Consider the following 25,731-nt stretch of genomic DNA (forward strand, 5'->3'; position numbering starts at 1 on the left):
GATGTATTTCATCAAGGACAAATTATAGGGGGAATATTATCTTTCCAGCTTTGACAATATCTCTCCATCTCTCTGTTTCTATCTGTTGGTTGGTTGCTTGATTTTCTGATCCTGGTCACCCTCCTATGGAAAACTTTGTGTTTTCCAGCTCAAAAACTCTCATCCTATGATCTCTGTCTCCTTCCAACTCTAAATTCTACACTTTTTATGGAGGTGTCAGCCTACTGAGGCATTCCCAGCTGTATTGAAACCTTTCTCTCCTCATAGGTGACATTACCTCCACTTGGTTTCATCTGGAAAGTCCACTGGCACTTTGTGTTCTTCTCTGAGTATGACTGGTCTCCTGGATCTGCCAACCGAGTAGGGGAAGATACTGAGAGTAGGGTTTTGTTGTCTAGTGATGATGGTCTCTCGCTTTTTTAAGTAGGCCTGCATACAGTTGGTGTTACTTCTGTTTAAGGATCTATAGTCTAGGGGAACCTTCATGGATCCAGTTAGTTTTAGGTACTTTCGAAGCCTCAGTACCATTGTTAGGGACCATATGCCCTGGGTTTTGGTCCATGCATGCAAAGCTCCCTCTCCCAGTTTCTGCATTAATCCTTTGAACAGACTGAAATATTTCTAAATTCATCTTGGCATTATTAGACAAAGCTCTTTTTTTCTTACCAAGAATTTTTGCATTATTAAAGGGTGTGCAGAAGAGGATAGAAGAAAAGAGAAACAGAAATATAGAAAGTAGGTGTAGGAACTCAAGAGAGAGATTCAATCATTCAAATTTGCAAAATTTCTGATCAATGTCCTCCTACTCAAACATGCCAGAGTGTCACAGAACTCCGAAGAGTCTCTGTCTGTATTATTGTTTCTGCTTGTGGGTAGCATATAGCACATGTAAAATCTGTTAATTTGTTATAAATTTCTGTGGAAACGCAGTTTTTGGTGAAGTGATTTTTCAGGGATTAGTTCAAAGGCAAGCTATCAAGAAAAATAAATAAAGTACCTAAAATGTTCTAGGCACTATGCTAGAGCCTGAGAATACAAAGTCAAAAATGAAGCAGTCTCTTTAAGTTCATATCTAATATTCTTATAAGTGGGAAATATGTTCCTGAGCATTGCTCAGTCAACAGGCATTAAGTACCGGGTCCTACACTAGACACTGGGGAGGCAAAAAAAGTAAACCAATTTCTGCCTTCAATGAGCTTACATTCCTAAAGGAGGAAAAAGCATGTGCATAAATATATACATATACACACAAATATACACATACATATATGTCTATTTAATATATGTATTATATAATATGTATATGCAATATAATATTATATGCATATATATTATGTACAAAAGGAATAAAATAGGCAGCACGGTACCATGGAAATCACTGATTCTGCAATCAGAAGACTTTAGTTTGAATTCTTTTTTCTAATCATTATTATCTACGTGACCTTGGATAAGTCCTTTCACTTCCATTGGCCTCAGTTTCCTGTTAAACAAAGTAGAGGCTCAGACTAGATGGCCACTTAATACTAAAAAAAATCAGGCAATTTTTGGTGGGAAGCACTCGGCACTATGGGGATCATGGCTAAATATAAAGGATGGATGACATTTAAGCTGAGTTTTGAAGGAAACTACTCATTCTTTTTGTAAAATTTTTTTTTCTGTTAAACAAACCTTTTTTTCTCCTTTCTGTCCCCATCCAACAACAACCCCCCCATACACATACAAATAAAATTCTTGTAAAAATTATGCATAGCTAAACAAAACAAATGCCAAATAGTGGGCTGCAAAGAATCTAGAGATTTTAAGAGGCAGAGGAAGCAGTGAATGTCAGGTATGAAAGACATTTGATGAAAATAAGTGAACTCTCAAAGCCTATACCTGACCTTTCCTGAAGCCTGAGATTATCGTGATTGGTTTTGACTGGTTACCTAGAAGAGTAAAAGAGCACTGGATAATAAATTGGAAGGACCATATTCAAACCCTGGAATTACCTGTTTATCTCAAGAATGACAAGTCATGTAAATGAGCATTTATTCTATATCTGCTACATGTCAAGCACTGTTCAAGATCCTGTATGTCACTCCATGTGTCTTATCCTCGCTTTCTTCATCAGTAAAATAAAACAAGGGGATTAGTTGATCTCCAAAATCTCTCCAACCATTAAATGCCAAAGTCTTAGGGTACTGATAACTCATTTGTAAGGTGTTGAGACTTAGACTATTAAAGATTCCCTGAAGTTTATAAATAGATCTAGGATAAACAGCAAAGAATGTGATGACATTAGAGTAAAGACAGACTTTTTTCTTTCATGGGAAGAAGTGTATAGTTTACGATCCAAAAAGAGGTATCAATTCAGTTATATTTAGACAAAAGGAAATTTTGTCAACAGCTAGGGAAGGTATAATTCATATCTCTAGAAGAATGATGTGGTAAAAAATCCAGAGTCTTACATAGTATGGCATATAGAAAGAGTTGAGATATTAATTTATGTATCTTAGAGTTGCAGAACAGGTAGGTGGTGCTGTGGACAGAAGACCTGGTCCAAAGTCAGGAAGACTCATCTTCCTGGGTTCAAATTTAGTCTCATACACTAGCTGTATCACCCTTGGAAAATCACTTAATTGTGTTTATCTCAGTTCCTTCATCTGAAAAATAAGTTGGAGATGGAAATGGCAAACCATTCCAATATCTTTGCCAAGAAAACCCCAAATAGGTTCAAGAAGACTTCACCATAACTGGAATGACTGAACAATAACAAAGAGTGGTAACAAAAGTTCTTTATTTCCAGTTCAGAGAGCCTGGGTTTGAATCCCAGCTCTATCACTTACCACACGTGTCACCTTGGACAAAGATTTTCACCCCCTAGGCTTCAATTTCCTCCTCTGTCAAATGAGGAGGTAGGTTTAAATAACCTGAAAGGTCCCAACTATATCTAGATCTAAGATCCAGTCATCACAGCTAGAGCCTGGTAGTTCAGGAACCAGACTTTTTTTTCTACAAGACACCATAGGGTAATCACTGGGACAGTGATTTTCAAATGGGATGAGTTGAGTTAGAAATTTAGAGAATCCCAAACTTATTTCCCTGGGTCCCTTCTTTCCCTTCATGCAAGGTAGAAAAAAATTGCTATTTTTTTTCAACAAGTTTGCCATTGACCTTATCAGACTGCTTGACACTATTTCTGTGACAATAAGTAACAGAACTCAGGACAAAAAAATTAAGTGGATCTTAATGGTGAAATTCGCCTTGTCTTTGGGGATTGACTCAATGAGCTTAGAACCCAAGACCTCAATGCTATGGGAGAGATTGTTTATCACATAGTAAGAGTATTATTATGGAATCTAAGTCTTTAGAGGAACAACAAATGATTTATCCCTCACAGGAGAGGTCCAAGAATCATGCATTTTCGTTTGTTTTGTTTTGATCCTAAAAGAGTATCTTGGATTACAGCTTTCTATCTGCATGCATCAGAACAAAGCTGTACCTGGAAGGTTCTGTCTTTTATTAGAGTATAAGCTTCTTAAGAGCAGGGATTGTTCTGGTTTTTTTCTGTATATCCCAAGCAGGTAACAGTGTCACATAGTAAACACTTAATGTTTGTTTTTTGATTGATATTTTTCTGACTTCAGGCATAGATCTTTTTCTCCCTTCATAAGAACGTAAAGTGATATAATGCAAATAGTAGACGTAGTTATTTACCTTGGGGTCAGGATGGACCTCTGATTAATGACACTTGACCTAATTCTTAGACTTCCTAGATTCCTGATGCTGTTTCTCTAAAGATATTTGACTCTTCTTACCTTCTGTGATTCCCCATACTTGACCTCTGATCTGCTTGACATAAAATAAACATATAATAGATCCATTTACTTGGCTTAATTTTCCTATAAGTGTCATTTTGGCTCATTTTCCACATGATGTAATGGCAATAGAACTAGATTTGAATCCTGGATTGGCTGCATTGAGCTGTGTTTTCTTGGGCAAATCACTTCCTTGCTTTTGGAAAACTTCTTCACTTCTTGAAGATTATTTCTCTATGTAAAATATGAGAAGACTGGATAAGATGATCTCTGAGACACCTTTCCCTTTCAATTCTATTACTTCTAATCCTGCCCCTTTCAACACTCTTCTTTTCCAGTCACATTTCTTCACATTCTAACAGAAAACTGTGCTTACATATACATTTGAGATCCACACATTATATGCACCCACATAAATGCATATACATACATCTTAGCATCCTTAGACAACAGCATAAGACTATAACGTATATCTTAGTTAATAATCTGAATTGATGTATGACATTTTTTGTCAATAAGCACCTCATCATACAGAGGGGGGACTACTATCACAGATTCTTTGATCTGCTTTTCTAAAAGAAAGGCAACTTTTGATGGGTTAACAATCTCCTTTAATCAAGCACATATATTATTCACTTAGTTCAGGAAATCAACAGACAGTGCTTCCATACTGTTTGACATAAGGAATACATATATCTCAAATCAACAGATAGGTCCAACTGTCTGAACATAGTTTCCAGAGAGGGAAGCAACAACATCTGGGTTTTCAAAGCCGAGGAGCTGCTTAGTGGCTTCCCCGAGTCTCATGTGGCACACAAATCTTCTTCCAAAAACTAAGCCCAAAGTAAAACTTTACCCTCAAAGCATTTATACCTTTTTCGAGTCAGAGGGCATTCCAACCCTTGAGCATCAATGCCTCATTAACAAAAGCTATGGGTTTTACTATAAATCTTCCTTTATCAAACTCCCCTTAAGGGGCATGCCCATTAATGGGTGGGGAAGATCTTTAATCACTTTAACAATACAAACACATATACTGTTTCTAGTTAAAGAAACTCTTGTGTCTGTACTTTACTCCTAGTAAAGACTCTTGATAAAGGCAAGATTCAATCAGAGGCACTTGATTTTAGTAAAACAAAAACAACAAAGATCTACTTTGCTTGCCCTTAAGCATTTCCAATCCATAAGGAAATAAAAGTTGCCTATGTGGATGAATGCATGTCTGGGGACTATCTGTCCATTTATCAATATGTGTGTGTGTGTGTGTATGTATATTATATGTACATATGCGTATGTATATATGTGAGTATATATATATATATAGTATCTTACATATTATAAAAATGTAATTATTGACTCATCATATTCATTAAATAGCTATAGTCTTTGATGGTGGTGATTTTATATCATCAACTGGGCGGCAAAGAGTTGGACATGATTGAAAAATGGCTGAGGAGCAACTGAGATTTTCCATGCTAGAAATGAACATACAATCAAAAGCCTGGATCCTCTTCCCTGACTGAATAAATATGTAATATCACAGATCTAGAGCTATAATAGACTTCAAAGACCATTCTAGTCCAATTCCTTCATTTTTGAGGAGGAAACTGAGCCCTAGGGAAATTAAATAACTTTTCAAGATACCATAGTAAACACCAGAGGCAAAATTCGGACCTAAGACATTTGACTCTTTGCAACATAGTCTGGTGCTATCTTTTTTCATCTCTGTCTCTAATGGTGCAGGAGAAGACTTTTGAGTGTCCCTTGAACAACAAGGAGATCTAATTAGTCAATATATAAAGAAATTAATTCAGACTATTCAGTGGAAAGTCAAATACTAAACCTGAAGCTTAAATATTTTGTCTGCATAATAAGAAGATGAGACTCATTGGAAAAGACCCTGATGTTGGGAAAGATTGAAGGCAAAAGGGGAAGAGGATGGCAGAGGATGATATGAATAGATAGTGTCATGGAAGCAATGAACAGGAGTTTCAATAGACTTAGAGAGATAGTAGAGGTTGGAAAGGCCTGGCATTCTATGGTCCATGGGGTCACTAAGGAACTATCTAAGTATATCTCTATCTATATCCATATTGGTAACTACATCCATACCTGTACTTTCTGTATCTGTAGCTCTGTATTAAATCTATAAACTTCTGTGTATTTTTTCTCTAAATCTGTGATTTCATTAGGGTAAGGATCTACCAGTGAAGAAATGCTTCTAACAATACAGGCAAGGCCTTTTCTTCACATTATTGTCTTAGAAAATTTCTGAAAAGTTAAAGCAACAAGCAGTATGTGGAAGAACTTGAGCTTGAACCTGAACTTTCTCATTCCAAGACCAGTCCTCTGTCCACTATGTCTCTCTGTTTCTCATACACACATATAATATATGACATATCTATACTTATTCTACATACTCAGTTTTTTATCCAATATCTTCATTAAGGGAGATTAATCCTTGTAATAATAATTTGATCAGTCAAATAAAAAGAAGCATCTTAACATTGCTAGAAACATGGTAAAATGAGCATCAGAAGGTCTAGATTCAAATTTTGACTCTTCCACAACAGTGTGACCTTGAACAAGTCATTTCTCTTCTATGACCCTTAATTTCCTCATCTGTTCAATAGGAGAGTTCAACTAGATGCCTTCTACAGTTCATTTCCAGCTCTAGCCTTTTAATCTACTTGTAAAGTCAGTAGAATCTTAGACAATAGCCAGGGCAGTGAGAGATTAAGTAATTCATTCAGGAACACACAGAATATATATGGAAGAACTCACAAAAGATTCTAAAGGATTACCCTTTGCTTCTTGAACTAGAACCACCATATTAATTTGTCTAATTAATACTGGCTCTCTCATGTCCTATCATGCCACACTAGGGGTGAAGTCAATTCCAGTGAAATGCCAAAGTAATGGATTCTGCTGGGAACTCCACTTTGTTTGTTGATAATAGGATCCTGAACAAGGAGCAGTTCCAATTAGCCTTGTGATAAAGGGAGATCTTCCCCCGTTGGCATTCTGGCTCCAAGCCCCTGCATCAGATGGACCTTCAGATTCACCTTCTGGAAGTCTCTGATCTTCCATTTAGGCAATCACACAGTCCTGTGTGCCTACTCTTACTCCCCAATGACAGGGGAGGCACAGTGCTAGTGGCATTTTTTCTATGAGCATGCCAGATTTAGAAGATACATTGGCAGCATTCAGAGGGAGGAGATGTATAGAACAACTTTGAAATACTGCTAACATGAAGAACAGAGACTGTCTGCTGGCTGTGTTCAAAAGGGATTGTTGTGAGCTTTGCCAGGTTCTTTGTAGGAGAACAGCAGCAATAACAACTCGTGTTAGTGGAGCTTTTAATAATAACCAGCATTTCTATACTGTCTTGAGCTTTGCTGATCACTTAATTCTCCTTAGAATCTCCAGTTTCCTTCAAGATTAAGTTCAAACACTAACTTTTATGTGAAGATTTCTTTACTCCCCTGCCCCCTAATATTTTCCTTCCCAAAATTACCTTTTACTCATCTATCTATCATTTCTATATCTATTTTTGATTTATGTTTCTAAAATCTGTGTTGTTGCTTTCAGTCATGTCTGACTTTTTGTGACCCCATTGGGGGTTTTCTTGGCAAAGATATTAGAATGTTTTGCCATTTCCTTCTCCAGTTTTTTGTTTTTCTTTTTGCAGCTGAGGAACTAAGGCAACCAGGGTTAAGTGACTTGCCCAGGGTCACACAGCTAGTAATGCTGTTGTTGTGTTTGTCCTTCATTCTCGAAGAGGACCATGACATCAGGAAAATGATGATGATATGACTTGCAGTTGACTAATTTGAGTGAGGGAGGGCTGTGCAAGGTCACTAACCTCACTTTCTTCTCCTGAGCCATCTGGGTCCAGTGGCCGCATATTCATCACGTCAACTGGAGATAGCCCAGGATAGTCTGAGGATGGATTTGAACTCAGGGAGATGAGTCTTCCTGCTTCCAGGCCCAGGTACTCTATTTACTGCATCAACTAACTGCCCCACATCTGTGATTATATAGTTACATATATGTATATATGTATATATATGTACATATGTATATATGTACATACACACACATATATATCCATTTATCTACCATTTCTGTAATATCAATCCTGTTATTAATAGGATAGCTATTATATATCTATATATCTTCATATATAAATATATCTATATAGATAGACTAGTATCTAATATGTATATGCACATACATATATGAAATACATATATACACATACATGCATGCATATATGTAAATGTGTGTGCATATATATACACATGTATGTATGTATATATATTTATATACACATTTACCTATCTATATCATTTCTCTATCTACCTATGTAGTCTCTGTTAGAATGTGAATTCCTTGAAGAAGGATCTTGATGGAAGAATTTATTACCATACTCTCAGTGCTTAGCTTATTGACAACACATAGTAGGCACTCTATAAATGCTTGCTTGCTTTACTACTCACAATGGTCCTATAAAGTAAGAAGTTAGAGATTTAGCCTATAATGTCACTAACTTGAGGAATTCTCAGATGAAGAACCTCCCCCTATCAATGCAGATCAGCAACTTTTCTGTAACTTACAACTTTAGAGAATTGCCTAGGAAACTGAGTGCTTTTGATTTGTCCATGTTCACAGCCAAAAGCTATCAAAACCCAGAGATGGGTCTTGAACCAAGGGCTTCCTGTTGCTAATGGCAGTTCTCTATCCACTGTGCTATAACCATCTCTGAGAGTCAGGAATTCTGATATGAATATCCCCATTTCAATGATAAGAAAACTCAAAGCAGAAGGGTTAAATAAGTGCTCTGCCCATGGCCACATGACCAGTAAGTACAAGCTGTGGAATTTCAAGTATGGTCTTTCTGATTCATGGTTCTGCATGCTATCCATTATACCATTATCACTTCTCTAATGAGATTCATTTCATTTCAGTGTGCATTTATCAAACATGTACACTGTGTAGAGTCCTAGGAGCTGGTGATATAAATAGTAGATGGTTGATAGATGCATATTGAATTAATTTGAAGGGGGATTTGGTATAATGGATAGCATGATCCTTAATAATAATAGCAATAATAATAAAATAAATAAAATTTACGTAGCACTTAGTATGTGCCAGACACTGGGCTAAGCACTCTAATAGCAATAGCACCTAACATTTATGTAGGGCTTAGTAGTTTCTAGGCACTGTGATAAAAAACTTTATAATTATGTCATTTGATCCTCCTAACAACCCTGGCAGGTAGATACTCTTATTAATGAGGGAAGTGAGACAAGTAGAGATTAAGTGACTTGCCCAGGACCATACAGCTAGTAAATCTTAGGCCAAATTTGAACTCAGATCTTCCTTACCCCAGGCCTAGTGCTTTGTTTTTGTTGTTTTCGTTGTTTTCAAAGAAGACCAAGGACATCATGGTGGTGATATCCCGACATGCATGTGAATTAGATTTAAGTGGGGCAGAACTGCGCAAAGTCATCAGCCTCACCCTCCTCCCACTGTACCACTGTGATCAATGAACTTCCCTTCTTCTGGAAAACAGGGAGGAAGAGATTTGATATTTACTATTTTATATGCTCGACAATGCCTATAGCCTGCTGCCACAAAAAGGTTGGCACCTCAATGCATAATTTCTCATGCCTTTTCTATGCAGTCAAAAGCAGAGCTAGCATAGATTTTAGGGGTTAAATCCTCCAAAAAAATCATCTTTCTCTTTATCTTAATGTTGAGGCTAGACTTTTTTGCCCTACCTGAAGCCCACATGGGGCAGCTACATGGCATAGTGGATAGAGGACTGAGTCTGGAGTCAGGAAGACCTGAATTCAAATCCAGCCACAGACACTTAGTCGCTGTGTAACTCTGGACAAGTCACTTAAACCTGGTTACCTTAGTTTCTCAACTGCGAAAAGAAAAACAAAAAGCTTGAGAAGAAAATGGCAAAGCATTTCGATATCTTTGCCAAGAACAACCCAAATGGGGTCACAAAGAGTCAGGTATAACTGAAACAACTAAGGAACAACTGTGAAAGTCTATATGTCCCTTGTGTGTGTGTGTGTGTGTGTGTGTGTATGTGTGTGTGTTTTGATAGACAGGTACATTTCATATCTATATCTATGTACAGATACCACTAAAGTGTTATTTTTTTATTATTTTACTATTTATTCTTTTTAACAATGGATAGCATTCTTTGTTTGGTTCAGCCTGGTCAAATGAAACTTTGCCCAAGCTCTAAGATGGATGACCAACTTCTCCATCAATCTTCAGGGTCTGATCTCATTACAAAGCATCACAAACATAACCATAAAACCCTAATGATTGATGTACAACGCGGTAATCTGCCTGTCCCCATCCATTATCCCAAGTATAATTTTTCATTATACGTATGATAGCTGAGTCTCAGACACGTTAGTTTACAATGACAATTACCAGAAGCAGAAAGGACCCCTAAATAAATGGGATGGATGATCTTTGTCAGGGAAAGGAGAGAGAATTCCCATGGCACAGTTCCAAAATCTAATATTTTGCCTGAACTTCAAAGTAGTTAAAAAACTGTGATTCCACATTGACCTTGGTTCTAGAAGTCTTAATTTTGTTGATTTTTGTCATTGTTTTAACCTAAATGGTTACACAGAAAAGGTCATGCTACATTGGAAGGCACTCTGATTTTGGAATCAGTGAATATGGGTTCAAATACCAGTCCTTCCATTTGTTACCCATGTGACCATGAGCAAGTCACTTAATTTTACAGATGAGTTTCCTCATCTGTAAAAAGTGAAGGTTTTAGGGTAGATGACCTCTGACATCTCTTCCAAAGTTTAAATATATGATTTTTGGTTCTGACTCCTTAAGCGTTGAAGAATGTGATGTTGCATTGGCCTTGAGTCTGGAATATATGGCACAATACTGTGGAAAGTGCTCCAAATTAGTACTCAGTGAGTAAGAGTTCAAATCCCAGCCCTTCCATTTGTTAGCTGTATGACCTCATTGAGCAAGTCTCTTCATTTTGAAAGGCCTCAGTTTTCACATCTAAAATATGAAGGATTTAGAGAAGATTATTTCTAAAGTCACTTCCAGGTCTAATCCTGTGGTCCTTTGGTCTTGTCTCCTTACTTGACACTATTGTCAACTGCTAGTTATCATTGTTCCAAAATGTTGTTCCTCTTTCCTTTTCAAAGAGGACCAATGATTTCACAAGGTGATATCTTGATTTATTTGTGAATTATATTTAAATGAGGCAGAATTGCACAAAGTTGTCAGCTTTACTCACTTTTATGATTCATTAAAGTTCGGTTGCAAGATGAAAGTCAAGGTCACCGGAGATGGCTCAAGATGCAGTAGATGACCTTGGCGTCTTCAATGTCTGACCAAGCTTTAAGCACTCCACAGTGCCCGCTTCAGTTGCCTTAATCCACCCATTCTGTAAAGGAAGTTTTTACATTCTTTGGGTAAACATCCCTAACTCACAGGGTCAGTTATGGTATGTTTAGGGAGAAATAGCACCTCTGGTGTGAAAGCTTGCCAAACCCTTTGCAGGGCTTCTCACTGATCTTTGGTGTCCACTTCTCATCCACCTCTCACTTGTGACTCCAATAATCTGTAATATGCCCAGCAGCCACACCCCAGTAAAATCATCTTGGCAGACAGGATAAACCAAGTTGAGGGCAACTTACCCTTTGCAAGATAATGCCCTTGACAAGGTCAGAGGATTATTTAATTCCTGCTGGTATTGTGGAAAAACAGAATACATGAGCTCACTCTTCACAGAGGAAACTCTATACCTTGTACCTTTCCTTCATGACATTTCCTTTAGGTTATATATCTTCTTTAGTCCCTCTAGGAATGAGGAGGTGACAATCCCTCTCTACTATGTCTTCATTAGATTATTTCTGGAATACTGTACTCCTCTCAGAGAACCACAGTTTAAGAAGGACAATGATGAGCTATAGAAACTTCAAAGGATGGCATCTAGAATTGCTGGAGGGGCTCAAGTTCAGGTCACCTTGGGGACAGTTTAAAGTTCTAGGGGTCTTTGGTCTAAAACAGAAAAGGCAGAGGGATTAAAGGGGACAGACAGAGAAACATGATATCTGTCACCAACTACTATGGAGATAAGGGATCCAACTTGAAAAGTTGCCCTGTGAAAGACAGGTGAGAATTATGTGTTTCCAGAGAATAGAACAAAGGAGAATGAGTGAAAGTAACAAAGAAAATAATTGATGAATGATAATGACAGAATTTTACTGTTATAAAGCATCTCAGTAGACATCTGGTTTAGCCAAAATTCCCAAAAGAATCCTTATTGCATAACATCCTGCAAGTCATCATTCAGCCTCCACTTGAAGAATGATGTCGATCTCTGAAAAGATTAATTTAATAATCTCTGCCTCGCTTCCCAATATCAGGAGTACTTCTTGATCAAGGGCCCTTTGACAGAGGACTTCACAATTTTGGACCTTGGCAATAGGCGATACAATGTAGATCAATGCTAGTCAAGAGACAGGACAGAAGGTGGGATTTGAAATCAGAAGTCTTGGGTTCAAATCTTTGTTCCTGGATCCTTATTCCCAGTGTATTGTTAGACAAGTCACTTCTTCACCCCTTTGGGTCTCAGTCTAATCATCTACAGAAAAAGAGAGGGATGGATAAGTTGACCTCTGAGTTATCCTCTATCTCTCTATCAATGATATTTTTATGGCCGTAAAGTTTCAATGATTATTGAGTTCCTGTGTCTTTGGAGCACCTGAGTATGCATTAGGAATGGATGCTATAAGCAAGAATCAATCCATCAATGAACAGGCATTCATTAAGCACTTATTCTGTGCCAGATATTGTGCTAGGCACTGAGGATAAAAAAAAAGATAAAAAAATAAAATGATCTGTATATGCTTAATGAGCTAACATTCTAAAGGTAATAGCTTTGGTGTAGGTAAAGAAACATTAGCGCAGCAGCTAGCCTAACAGATGTTTTTTATCATCAAATCCCAGTTCTTACAAATAGATCAACCTGCTTGTCTAGTCCTTACCACCTGAGATTTGGAAGTATTTACTTTTCAGCTATTCCTTTTCTTGTACATAATCTTATTGGACCATGCCTGACACTGGTGTGATTTCATTTCTGTCTCAGTAAAAGACATACTCTTTGAGGTTAGGGGTTATTTTGACTTTGTTATCCTCAGCACAATTCCAGGTACTCTGTAGATACTTAATAAATACTTGTTTATTGAATTTTTGATTGATTCATCCTCAAGAAGGAAAAGAGGACACATCTACATACACACACACACATAAACACATACAGTCTACCTCCTAAAAATAGTGTTGGGAATGTTCAAATTAATCAGTCTTGTTAAAGGTGTTATTTGATCCATCCGTTTCAGCATTTAATTTGTTTCATTTGTTCTAGAGCTCCATTTTGGGTAGCCTGGGAAGGGTGTATCTTAGCTAGCAACTTAAAACTAGTTCATCTCTTTATCTCAAGTAAATTCATGCATAGCACCTTCTGTGGGCTCATTATTCCTATCAACTCTCACTGGTGGTTTGGGTCCTCGGAGGGCCATTGACTGCTGTTCTTTTCAAGGTTCTAGGGGAAAAAATTTTAAGAGCTGGAGTTTTTAATATAGTCATTCATGAGCCCCCACTAGTGTGCTTTCCAAAATCATTTAGCCAGTTAGCATTTCCCCAAGATTAATTGATCAATATCAATAACATTTGCATGTCTACTGAGAAGGTATAACAAGATCTGAAATATAATAACTATTCTTTTCCTTTCCAAATCATGAGGTGAAGTCTTCCCTCAATAAACTTGCTTGATCTCTGGGGATAGTTGACCGAAGTTAAAATATTGCTACAAAACAACCCCCTAGTTTTTTTCTCCATTTGAGGAATACACTTCTGGTGAATGGCCTATGGATATTCAGGTGGACTCTTTGCTCAGGTGGATCACTTCCTTGCTGGGATGGGTCAAGAAAGTCAATCTTTAGGATTTCTACAATAGTGCACTCAGCATAAACAGCTGATACTTCCACCAACTCTAAGACTCTGTTTCCTTTGGGATCTCAGATGGTTTTGTTGGTCTTACTGGTTTCCTGGGCACTACCATCTCAGGATACCCATTTACTTAATATCAGAAAGAAAGAAATATGTCACAGATATATCATGTGTTCTCAGAAACAAGGCAGCTGGGTGTGGAGATAAGGGATCCAAAGATGTTGCCCTATATACCCTGCCCAGAGTAATTCATCTTCAAAAAACTATCAGGGAAGAGAGTGGGGGATTGCCTGCATGACTCTTTTGTTTGTACGCTCAGTTCTGGCTCAGTAGCCAGTTAAAGGGTTTTTTGGTCATCTCATTGTCAGAGCGTACCTGTTCATGCTCTGAAGTGACAAGAAGAAGGCTCACTAAACCTAACACAGAGTAGAATCAGACAGGGCATATTGTAAATGCCTTAAGTGATGGCACTCATCAGCCAGTCTCCTCATCACACTTAAAAGACATACCCATGTGTATACTTTCTGATAGGATGGGAAAGGATAGCAGAAAAAAATGGAATGTCTTTCTTTCATCAGTTTTCCTTCCTCTCTACTTCTTAGAGGTTACTTCTTAAATGATTTTTTTCCCACTTTTGTTATATTCCCAGATCTTAACACAGTCAGACACTATAAACACTTAATCAATGCTCCTTGACTGACTGACTGATTCCTTTGCTTTCTTCTAAAATCAGCTCATAGATCCTCTCCTAAGATAAGACTTTCATGATTCCTCTGGATATTAATATTTCTTCATCTTAAAATTACATTATCTATTTATACGTTCTAGCTGCACAGTAGAATGTAAGTTTCTTGATGGCAGAGGGCTATTTTAAATTTTCTCTTTGTATCTCCAACATTTAGCACAGTGCCTTACACCTAGCCAATATGGAATAAATGCTTAATGAATTGAATTGATTGGCACACCATTTCTCTAAATAGCTAAAGGGCAAGGGATAGTCCTTAAAGGGAAAAGGGGGACAAAGCTCTTAGATGGGAAAAATCTGTTTTTAGAGATCAAAAGTCTTTTGTATATTGTATATCATTTTAAAAAATCACTAATTCCATCCAACAAACATGTATTAAGCACATACTGTTCCTGGTGCATTGATTTAAGCACAGAAATATCCAGTGTAGACAATATAATGTTCATGATGTGATGAAATTTTTGAGCTAGTAGGGTGACTTACTTAAATTGCTTGATCATTTCTTTAGCTACCTTGGTAAAAAACCATATAAGATGATTTATCTGCCATTGAAAACTGGGATTCCTTTCTGTCAATTATCATTCAAAATTCATGATTCCATTAGATTGTGAGCTCTTTGAGGGTAGGGACTACCTTTCCCACTTTGTGCATTCCTAAGGCTTAGCACAGTGATTGAAATATAGCAGTCACTCATTTGAGATGATCTTTAAGGTCCATTCTAACTCTAAATCTTTGATTTTTCAGAGTCTCAGTTACCTCATCTGTAAAATGGTGGCAATAATGTACTGCATATTTCATAATATTATTTCAAATGTCATTGGATGTAAGTATGTTTATTGATTGACTTATCAGTCAAAAAAGACTGCCAGGTATAGGAGACTGATTCTTGACTCAAGTCAGGAGACCTGGGTGCTAATAAACTATGTGATCTTGGAAAATCCTCATGTTGCAGAAAGCTGAAATCCCAGCTCTGTCCCATATTATCAGTGATACCTTGAGGAAATTATTTAAACTATTTGGGGCTCAGTTTCCTCAGGTGTAAAATAACATAGTTAGATGAGATGATCTTTAAGGTCCATTCTAACTCTAAATCTTTGATTTTTCAGAGTCTCAGTTACCTCATCTGTAAAATGGTGGCAATAATATACTGCATATTTCATAATATTATTTCAAATGTCATTGGATGTAAGTGATTTATATGCATGAATTGCTTCATTTTTTTTTTATCATAGCCCCAGTGCCTAAGACAGTGCCAGGTATGTGGTGTAACTTCTACATACTTGTTCAATGGAACTGAAACAGACATGGTTTACAAACTTCAGAACCCCTTATAAATGTAAACAGAAATGGTTTACAAACTTCAGAACCCCTTATAAATGTAAACAGAAATGGTTTACAAACTTCAGAACCCCTTATAAATGTTATTATATTATATGTAAAGATAATTGTACCAGGATTGTTGGTAGAAGGAGGCTACATGTCAGGGAATATATTTTAATTTTGCTCTTCCTATGTGCCTAGCATTCAGTCAGCACGATGCCTGATTTACTGTACATGACCGGATAAATGCTGACTGATTAATAAGCATTTTGGGATAGATGTGTGTGTATGTATATGTATATATGTATATGTATTTATATGCATATATGTATGTGTATGCTTGCATGTTTATAATATCTATGTGTATGGATCCCCCACAAAATCTTTCAAAGGACCAACTAATCAATCAATAAACAGGCATTTCTGCAAGCATCTACAATACATCAGACACTGCACCAGCACAATGCTAGTCACGTAGGAAAAGTGATTTTATATTTTATCTACAAAATACTCAGTATTTCTTCTATATAAGTAGAGCATGCTATATTGTTGGGGACTGGAGCTGTTTATAAAGAACTTCCTAATGAGGAAACTCCATCTAATACTGTAGGTTGCTACCTAGGCTTCATCTTACAGTCTTAGAGACTTATCTAGATCATTGAGAGGTTAAGAGACTTGTCTAGGGTCACCCACCCAATATGTGTCAGCAGTGGAATCTGAACCCAGGTCTTTCTGTTCTCAGAGGCATGTTATAATAGGGATGTTTATGGACATATAAGTTGGAATATGGGGTTGTGGACGTACTGCCAATCTGACCTTTTATGATTCTGGGACTTCTACCACTGTTGTCGCATTCTCCCTATGTACTCACCATAGATTACATTTTTTTTTTAATTTAACAATTCAATTCAAGCATTTGTTATATCCCTCCTATATGGCAGACCCTGTGCTAGGTAGCACAATGCTGGGCTTATAGGAGGACTTCAATTAATATGCATTAACCAAATAGCGAAGAATCTCTCTACCAATAAAATCTATTTTGCAACATAAATTTCTATTGATATAACATTTCATCTTTACATAATATTTTAAATTCCATGAACTCAATTCAATTCAATTCTATTCAAAAGACATTCATTAAACCACTTGGGCACTTGCTGGGGATATCAAGATTCAAATAAAAGAGTCTCTGGCCTCAAGGAGTTTCCAGTCTACTGAAGTGAGAAATAAGAGAGGAAGAGAATGAGGGAAACACACAGAGAGAGAGAGAGAGAGAGAGAGAGAGAGAGAGAGAGAGAGAGAGAGAGAGAGAGAGAGAGAGAGAGAGAGAGAGACATAGAGACAGACATATACACATAGAGACAAAGAGAGACACAGACAAAGAGAGAGACAGAGACAGGGAGACAGAGACAGGGAGACATTGGGGATGTATATGGGCATTCCATTAGCTACAGTCAGCCTCTAGTTGTCCCCAAATATCTTTATCTGCTATCACCAAAAACTTAAGCTTTTGAATACCAGCTCTAAATGCAAATGGCATTTCTATATTAGCTCCTATTCTTTTGGAAAGCAGTATTTTTCTTGTAGGCTCAAGATGGAAATCCCTTACCAAACATTACAAAAACTTATAGGAGAGGGAAAAGAATTAAACTTATTTGATGGTCATGCCAATTCTTAATTATTTATTAACAATTTCTCCCCATCAGATGATATCCAATGGAGAGTTAGCATCTGTTCACAACATTGTGTCTTTGGGAGACAGCCAGCAAAGTCATTTTGGGATGAAATCTACCATCAGGAAATACATACGTATATTGGGCAAACAGATGCACAAACAGCCCATCACAGAAACAAAACAAAAACAAAAACAAAAAAAAATTACCATGCCAAGCTCAGACACTTGTGAGGAAGGAAGATTGGTGGTAGAAAGTTGCCTTGGTGCAAAGGGTGTCTTTAGAAGAAATCATAAATTATAGGTCATAAAACTTCAGAGTTGAAAGGGGCTTTGGTAGTGATTACCTAGTCTGTTCCTTATCTAAAAAGCATTCCTACTACAATACACTACAGTTATCCTTCCCACACTGAAATTTTCTCCATCGCAATTTCCATATATCATGTCTGGCATAAGAAATTAAATGGGAATTTGGGGGGAGTTTTGCAGAAGCCATAGGCTACATGCAAAGGTCAGCAGTTGACACAGAAAAAGTTTAGAAATGTTATATATATACACACACATATACATACACATATACATGCATGCATGTATATATATGTATGTGTATGCATATGTGTATATATGTGTGTGATGTGTATGAACATGTATGCATATATAATTGTATAATATCAACATATTTTAGCTTTTAATGCCATAATAATTTAGACTTCTTCTCCAGTGTGAAGGGAGAGCCAAAAGATTTCACCTAGATTTTCCAGATCATGGGATACTAACCCTCCCCCACACAATGTGAAAGGGATAACTGTAAAGAGTTCAGGCAGCCTCTGTCCCTCCAGCTATTCATTTCAATTCAACAAGCCTTCATTAAATATCTATTATGTGGAGAGCATAGTGCTAGATGCCAGCAATACAAATGCAAAAAAAAAAAATCATTGTCTTCCCATTCTCTTCCATATCCACAATAGATTACATTTTTAAAAAGTTCAATAATTTAATTCAAGTATTTGTTACATCCCTAGTAAATGGGAAGCTCTATGCTAGGACAATTAATACACGTTAACCAATTTAGGTAGACTTTTTTTGAAGTTATCTTGTACAATTTACATCACAATATGATAACTCATATTTATGTAGCATTCCAAAATTTTAAAATAATTTCGGACTCATTTCCATCCAAGGAGCATGCTAAAGTCCACACTATGTCACCGGCATTTTACTGGGTGATGAAATTAAAAAGGTACACATAAGGTTATCCTTGCACTTCACTTGGATCCTTCTAGTGGCATCCACAATAATGATATGAGGCCAGTAATATGTTAATGTCCCCATTTAACAGATGACATCAAATATTGGTAGGTAGATGTCACATCCTGCCTTAAATCTTTTCTTCTTCAGAATAATTATCTCCCCTGCCCTTAGTTCTTTTAACTATGGTTTCTATGAAATTATCTCAGTTCCCTTTCCCATCCTAGTCATCCTTGTCACCATGTTTTCCAGGTTATCAGTACCCTGACTAGAGCTCCAACCCTAGAAGCAGGTATGGTACTCCAAAGGTGATTTGGAATACTGTAGGAATATTGTCTCCCTGGATCTGGATGATGTGTTTCCCAATAAAAGTCCCTCTCAATATTCTTCGCTGCCCTATTACACTGGTGACATAATTTCCATAGCAGTCCATCCAAACCCCCAAAGGTTTAAGTTTGGATTTGTCAAAGAGCCACACTTGAGGACCTAGAGGGCCACAAGTGACCTCAAGGCCACAACTTCCCCACTCCTGCCCCAGACCATTGTCAGAAAAACTGTCCCCCATATTGTACTTCTAAGGTCATTTTTTTCAGTCTCCAAGTTTAAGACTTTACATTTATTCCTATTAAATTTTGTCTCCTTAGATTTGGCTCAAATTTTGAGTGTGTCAAAATTTGTTTTTCTTCCTTGCAAGTAAACCAAGAGAATTTCTATCCTTAGTCTGACAAGGAAGAAGTGCTTGTGATCAATAGTTGATTAAAAGGTCTCCTTAATAACAAAATCAGAAGGTTTTGGGGGCAAGGTTTTAGGTATATGATGGGTTAAGATGAAAGGGAGGCTGCTGAAGAGGAAGGAGCTACTCTCTACACTTCAGGTTTAGACTTTTTGGCAGAATGATCCATTTTAAAACTGAATCATTCCTTAAATGTCCCACTTCTGCTGAGGTTTCATGGCACATCTGTGAAGTAGATAAAGTGTCATACTGAAATTGAAGCTAAGTAGACCTGAGTTCAAATCTTGCCTTAGATGCTTACTAGTAATGTGACACTGGACAAGATACTTCCCCTCTCTCTACCCTAATTTTCCATCTATAAAATGGGGTAATGATAACATCTATCTCCTGGGAGTCTTATGAAGATCATATATGATAATTCAGCATGTCCCAAAAGACTTTGTGCAGTTTTAAGCTTCATATTAAAGTTGCACAATAATTTAGGGGATCCTCTGGATATGTAAACCACTTTGCAAACCTTCAAGTATTATAAAATAGATGTCATCCTTCTTATTGCTGCATCATCACCAACGTCTTCATCATCAACCCACCAGGGACAATCTGGTTACACTAGTTGTGTAACCCTGGGAAAATCACTTAATTTTTCTAACCTCAGTTTCCTCATTTTAAAATGTGAAAGCTGGGCTTGAGGGTCTCTAAGGTCCTTTTCAGCTCTGAAGTTTTGTTCATAGGATCCCAGGTCAGAGTCACAGAATTATGGAAGTACAAGACATTTTGGTGTTAATATATACCCATAAAAGAATCTCAGTTACCTAATAAATGATTGAAAGACCTTTAAAAGGGAAAATCTCATTACCTCTCAGGGAAGCCCCTTCCTAAATACTTTGGGATAGTTCTGATTCTTAATTTTGTTTTGTTTTCCTGACTTCAAGCCTAAATGTACCTTTTTTTGCAGTTTCCACCCAGTGCTTCTGTTTCTTCCCTCTGGGGCCAAACAATATAACTCTAATCCCTCATCTCTGTGGAAGCTATTGATATGCTTGAATACTAGTATACCATGGGCTCTGGTGTTCATTCTTCCTGACCCCATTTAGATTTGTAAACTGGAGCCCAGAGAGAAGCTGGCTACATTTCCCCCTCCGGTTCCTAGGGACAGCTTAATTTTTGGAGGGATGGGAGCCGTCAAACAGCATAGCTCAAGAGCCCCCATCAGTGTACTTCCCCTAATGGTGAGCATTTGATATATAAATTAATAAATTAATTGGCTTTTAGAAATGTATGTATTCTAGGGTGATATATTAACTATACCATTCTGTGGTTTATTCAAAATACCTCTCACCCCAAAAAAGAAATATATTCTCCCCCCTAAAATAATACATGTAGCATCAAAGGAAAAAATGGATTCAAGTTTAGAGCACATGTGGCAAAAAAAAGTAACTCATAGCACTTGGAAGTCCTTTCACTGTAAAAAATTTTCTCCTCCTTTCATGACCCTCTAACCCTATTGTCCACCATGGATATGGTGGAACTTTCTGTAGATCTCCTCATAGAGTCCTGAAGTTCTCAAGGTTCTCTTTTCCTTCAAATTACTTTTCATATGCTTTGAATTGATTCATTTGGTCCTATCCCTCCATTCTGGTAGAATGGAAGTTCTATATAGATAAGGACTGTTTCTTTTTTTGTCTTTGTATCCCCCCCAGGAGGTCTTTTTATGGTCCTCCCAACTACTATTATCTTCTCAGCTGAGGTCAACATGTATCTGCCTTATATTCATCTTATATGTAAATATAACTACAAACCAACTTTTTTGTAGTATGTGCTATAAAATTGAACCCACTTTTCTTTGGATGCTGTGAGTGTGTGGGTGCATGTATATATGTATGTGAACAGACAAAGAAGGATGTGATATATATGCGTTGTTGTTCAGTTATTCTCAGTTGTGTCTGCCTCTCCATGACCCATTTGGGGTTTTCTTGGCAAAGATATTGGAGTGGTTTGCCATTTCCTTCTCCAGCTCACTTTATAGATGAGGAAATGGAGGCAAATAGGGTAAAGTGACTTGCCCAGGGTCACACAGCTAACGGGTGTCTGAAGCCAACTTTGAACTCAGGATGATTGGTCTTCCTGGCTCCAAGTCTGGCACTATGGAGTCTAGCTGCCTGCTGTACATACATATGTATATGTATACATATGTATGCATGTATGTCTTGTATGTATGTGTGTGTTCTCTCTCTTATTTAAACCATAGCTCCTTGAGAGTAGGGGGTTAGTTCCCTTTTGTCTCTTATCTCATCACTTATCCCAGCATTTAGTGTATAGCAAGCATTTAATAAATGTTCATTGAATATTAATTGGATGGTTTCCCCAATACTGCACCTAGCAACTCGCACACAGTAGGTACTTGAAAACATTTGTTGAGTGATCAGACCTTTACTGATGCTTGAATTTGAGTAAGAAGAGATTGGGCTAGAAATGAGAGATCGACTGAATATCCAGGGTCTCCCTATTCTACTGTCTAATGGGAAATGGGAAAATGATGAAGAAAGTGAAAGGGATGAAGAAAAAATAGAAGTAATGTGAACTGTAATGCTGGGTCCTGGGAAAAGGAGAGTTAGTGGGAATCAAAGGGACTGCAGACCATACCTTTCACAGGGGCTTTTGTGGGTCTTTGATCCCAGCCTTATACAGCAGATGTCCAATGTTTCGTCCTAGGAAGGTGAGCACTGAGGTGGCTGCCATCTTTTCTAATCTGCAATGTGACATCATTTCAGAGAAATTGGAGGGCTGGTCATGAATTATACTTTGTTATTTTACTTTCTTTTTTAACCAAGTAACATTAATGTACTTTTTTCACTTTGAAATGTTTGCCCTTCCTTTTTTGCTCATTAATTTTAAGAATATTCTTTCCTCCCCTCCACCCCCCATCTCCACTTTCCCTCATTTTCTTTCTTTCTTTACAGGTCTGGCTGTCCATCAGATAATAACCATCACTGTCTCCCTCATCATGGTTATAGCTGCTCTGATTACAACTCTTGTCTTAAAAAATTGGTAAGGACCATTCTGACTTGGGTAAAGCAGGATAGGGTGGCTATTTTTGTAGGCCCTGGGCCTTGGGGAAATTGTATGCTAAACAGTTCTTTGAAGAGTGCTGGATTTGGAGGTAAGGAAGACCTGAATTTAAATCCCTCCTCTGACAGTTATCAGCTGGGTGACCCTGGCACTTCATTTTGCTTCTCTAAGCCTCAGTTTCCTACTTTGTAAAATGAGGGGAATGGATTAGATATCCTCCAAAGTTCCTTCCAGCTACAGATCTATGAGAATATAATTTATTCCATTGTCTATTATGGCATTTAGGGAAAAAAAGACAAATGATGTTATTGCTACTACCATTATTATTTTCATTTTCAAAGTCACAGTGTTCTTTCTAGCTGATTCCCCAGCATCTAAACTTGCTGGCCTTCTCTGTTGTGATTCCTTGGGCTAGTTATTGTATTGGAAACTACACCTGCTATTTAGGGCAAATCATCCTGCCCCATGGCTCCCTCATCAGGAGCTGTGCTGAGCACTAACCATATTCAAATAGCTTCCCAGATGCCTTGCTGCTTGTGTTCCCAAACCTTCCTCTGTGATCTAAAAGCAACTTGTAAAAACAAGAGCCAGTCCAGCCTACCAGTGCAGTGGTTATTATTTCCTTTTTTTAACTTCTCCAAACCTTTAGTGAATGTTGCCATACTTTCACTGAGATTCCCCTAACATAGGATTCCCCCTCTACTCCCTTTCCTCTTCATCCAGCATATCTCCCCTTCCGCAACACATAGGTCCTTGGATAATTTCATTCACTTTGCTTGTTTAATTTGCTCTCTAGTTTTCCCTTCGACATTAGCTCTGCAAATAGTGAAATAGGTTAGTTCTTCGCTTCAGGCATGCCTGCTTTTGCCTATTTTCTTGTGGAAATTGGCCTACTTTGAGGTCAGATTTGCTGGGTGTTATATATCTGTCACCACCTGCATTACTGGGGAAATTGGGAGAAGCACTGGGTAACCTCATTCTTCACAAAGGCACTTTGGAAGCCCCTTTAATATCCCCCCACTCCTAATTTGCAGGTAGGTATTCTTCCAGAAAATGTGCTCCCATTCTTGTTTCAAAGTTCAATTCTGTTGTAGTGTTATGTACCTAAATGAGTCCCTTGCTATCTTCAGATATCTAAAAGGAATACTGAATGGTGGGCACAGAGGGCATCCAAATCCTAAAATAAGAGGAATGGGAAGGAAGCTAGTTGATTATTCAGTAGATGGAATTAAAGAAGGCAATACCAAATATCCAGGGTATCACACAGTCACAGAGCGTGTAAGAAGGAGTCCAAAGATGCCAAGGGAACCTCCTTTGATACCTTTAGAAAATCCCTGTAGCCACAGAGCATTGCCTGCAAGAAAATGAAGGGTAGCCAGACAAATATGTCTAATGGAGCCTGTTAGATAAAGTTCAGTCAGATTGACAAGTTAGGGATGATTTGAGTCCACCTTGCTCTATTGATCTGTGGAGGGAGTGTTTTGATATATGAGCACAAGGTGGCATCCATTGCTCTGTATCCAGAGTAATGTTCTTTCACCAAAAGGTATTTCCAGTGGGACTCAGGTGAGACCCAAATGGAGGTGAGAAGTCAAATTCCTTAAGATTTGTTTGTCACCTTTGAATTTCTTTGGAAAGCCCCTACAGAGCAATGGGGAGATGACCTCAGGATTGGGAAGAGGGAGAATATCAACCTAGGGAACTCCAGAATGGATGAAAATTCATCTGCTGTTCTGTGAGGGGTGGCAAGGTGACCCAATAGAAAGAGCGATGTCCTTGCCATCAGAGGATCTGGGTTCTAGTTCTGGCTCTGCTGTGTACCTCCTTTTGATCTTGGCTAGTCAATTTCTCCCTCTATGTATAAAAAATACCTCTCCCTCCTTGTGTATAAAATGAGACACTTTAAGCCTATGATCTAGGGGTGTAATATTGAAGAGTATGTCCTATGGTGGATTCCATTTAAGCATATTACCTTATACAGGGCAATTTCCTCCCTAGTCATTTGTCCTCCTTTTACCACGACTGTGGGCTGCTCAGAGAAGACCACCATGGACAGATTCTGAGACATGACATATATCTGAAAAATGGCAGATGTCACTGATATTTTCCCACTGGCAAAACTAATGAAACTGGCTGTTTCTTGGTCTTGCTCCAGATATTACATACTGTGAAGGAGACTGCATCAACAATTGTCCACTTCATTCCACAGACCAGGGAAACTTTTGAGTTCTTTCTTATCCCTTCTTGTTTCAAGACACTAAAGAGAGAAAAGGTTACCAGTTGTCATCTTATGAGTAAAGATTGACTTCTATTTCAAAATCCTAAGGATGGCATAAGAATTCACATAGGTCATATAGATATATCATACAGGTTTTCTTCATATACTATTTTGGTAGAACTTGGGGGCTCTGGACTAAAAATAAAAACATCCCAAGTTATAGAACATCCCCCAAGAGAAGCTGACAGATAGGACAAGAAGACTGGTGCCTAGGGTATGAGAATGACCACCATTGCCCAGTGGGATATAGGAAGTACTCCTAGGCATGTGTATATACTTTATAAACATATATACATACACACATGCATACTTATATATGCATGATTGTGTATATACACATTTGTGCACATGCATGTATGTGCAGGGATACACATATTTATATATATTCATGCATATATACATATGTGGGCATGTATGTGATATATAAGTTCATGCACATGCATATGCAAAAGTGTATATATATACATATATATACATACCTTTATACACTTATAAAATGTATGTATATGCACTTATGCATGCAGGTATACACATAAACACACTAGTGTATATACATATAAAGACATATTTACACGCAAATCTATATATCTATATATGTATGCATATATCTCTATCTCTCTCTGTCTATCTGTTTGAGCTTCCAGAGTGAATTGCTGAACCCTTCTCATACTGCCTCCAGTGTTTCTTAACTATCACCACTAATTTGGTGGCTAGTTATCTATCCCAATTATTTGTCCCGCTGAGGCATCAGGAGGGGAAAATGTGTTAATGTCATTGTTCTTCCTGACACTCTTTGAGCAAACACAACTCCAGCTTCCTGATAACATGGCTAAACCACTCATCTCA

At 37.7% G+C, this 25,731-nt stretch overlaps 1 protein-coding gene across 2 annotated transcripts in view; it reads left to right on the forward strand.

Moving 5' to 3' along the window:
- The window catches only part of AJAP1 (adherens junctions associated protein 1), a 261,099-nt gene that overhangs the window by 214,581 nt on the left and 20,787 nt on the right, over positions 1 to 25,731 (forward strand). For both annotated transcript variants that reach the window (XR_011966967.1, XM_072608676.1), the window contains exon 3: positions 22,499 to 22,586. Coding sequence is in view for 1 of the 2 variants with exons in the window: in XM_072608676.1 (XP_072464777.1) it covers positions 22,499 to 22,586 (88 nt within the window). In the remaining variant the exon portion in view is untranslated. The remainder of the gene's footprint in view (positions 1 to 22,498; positions 22,587 to 25,731) is intronic.

Source organism: Notamacropus eugenii, chromosome 5 (genome assembly GCF_028372415.1).
Source record: "Notamacropus eugenii isolate mMacEug1 chromosome 5, mMacEug1.pri_v2, whole genome shotgun sequence".
NCBI classification, from domain to species: Eukaryota; Metazoa; Chordata; class Mammalia; order Diprotodontia; family Macropodidae; genus Notamacropus; species Notamacropus eugenii.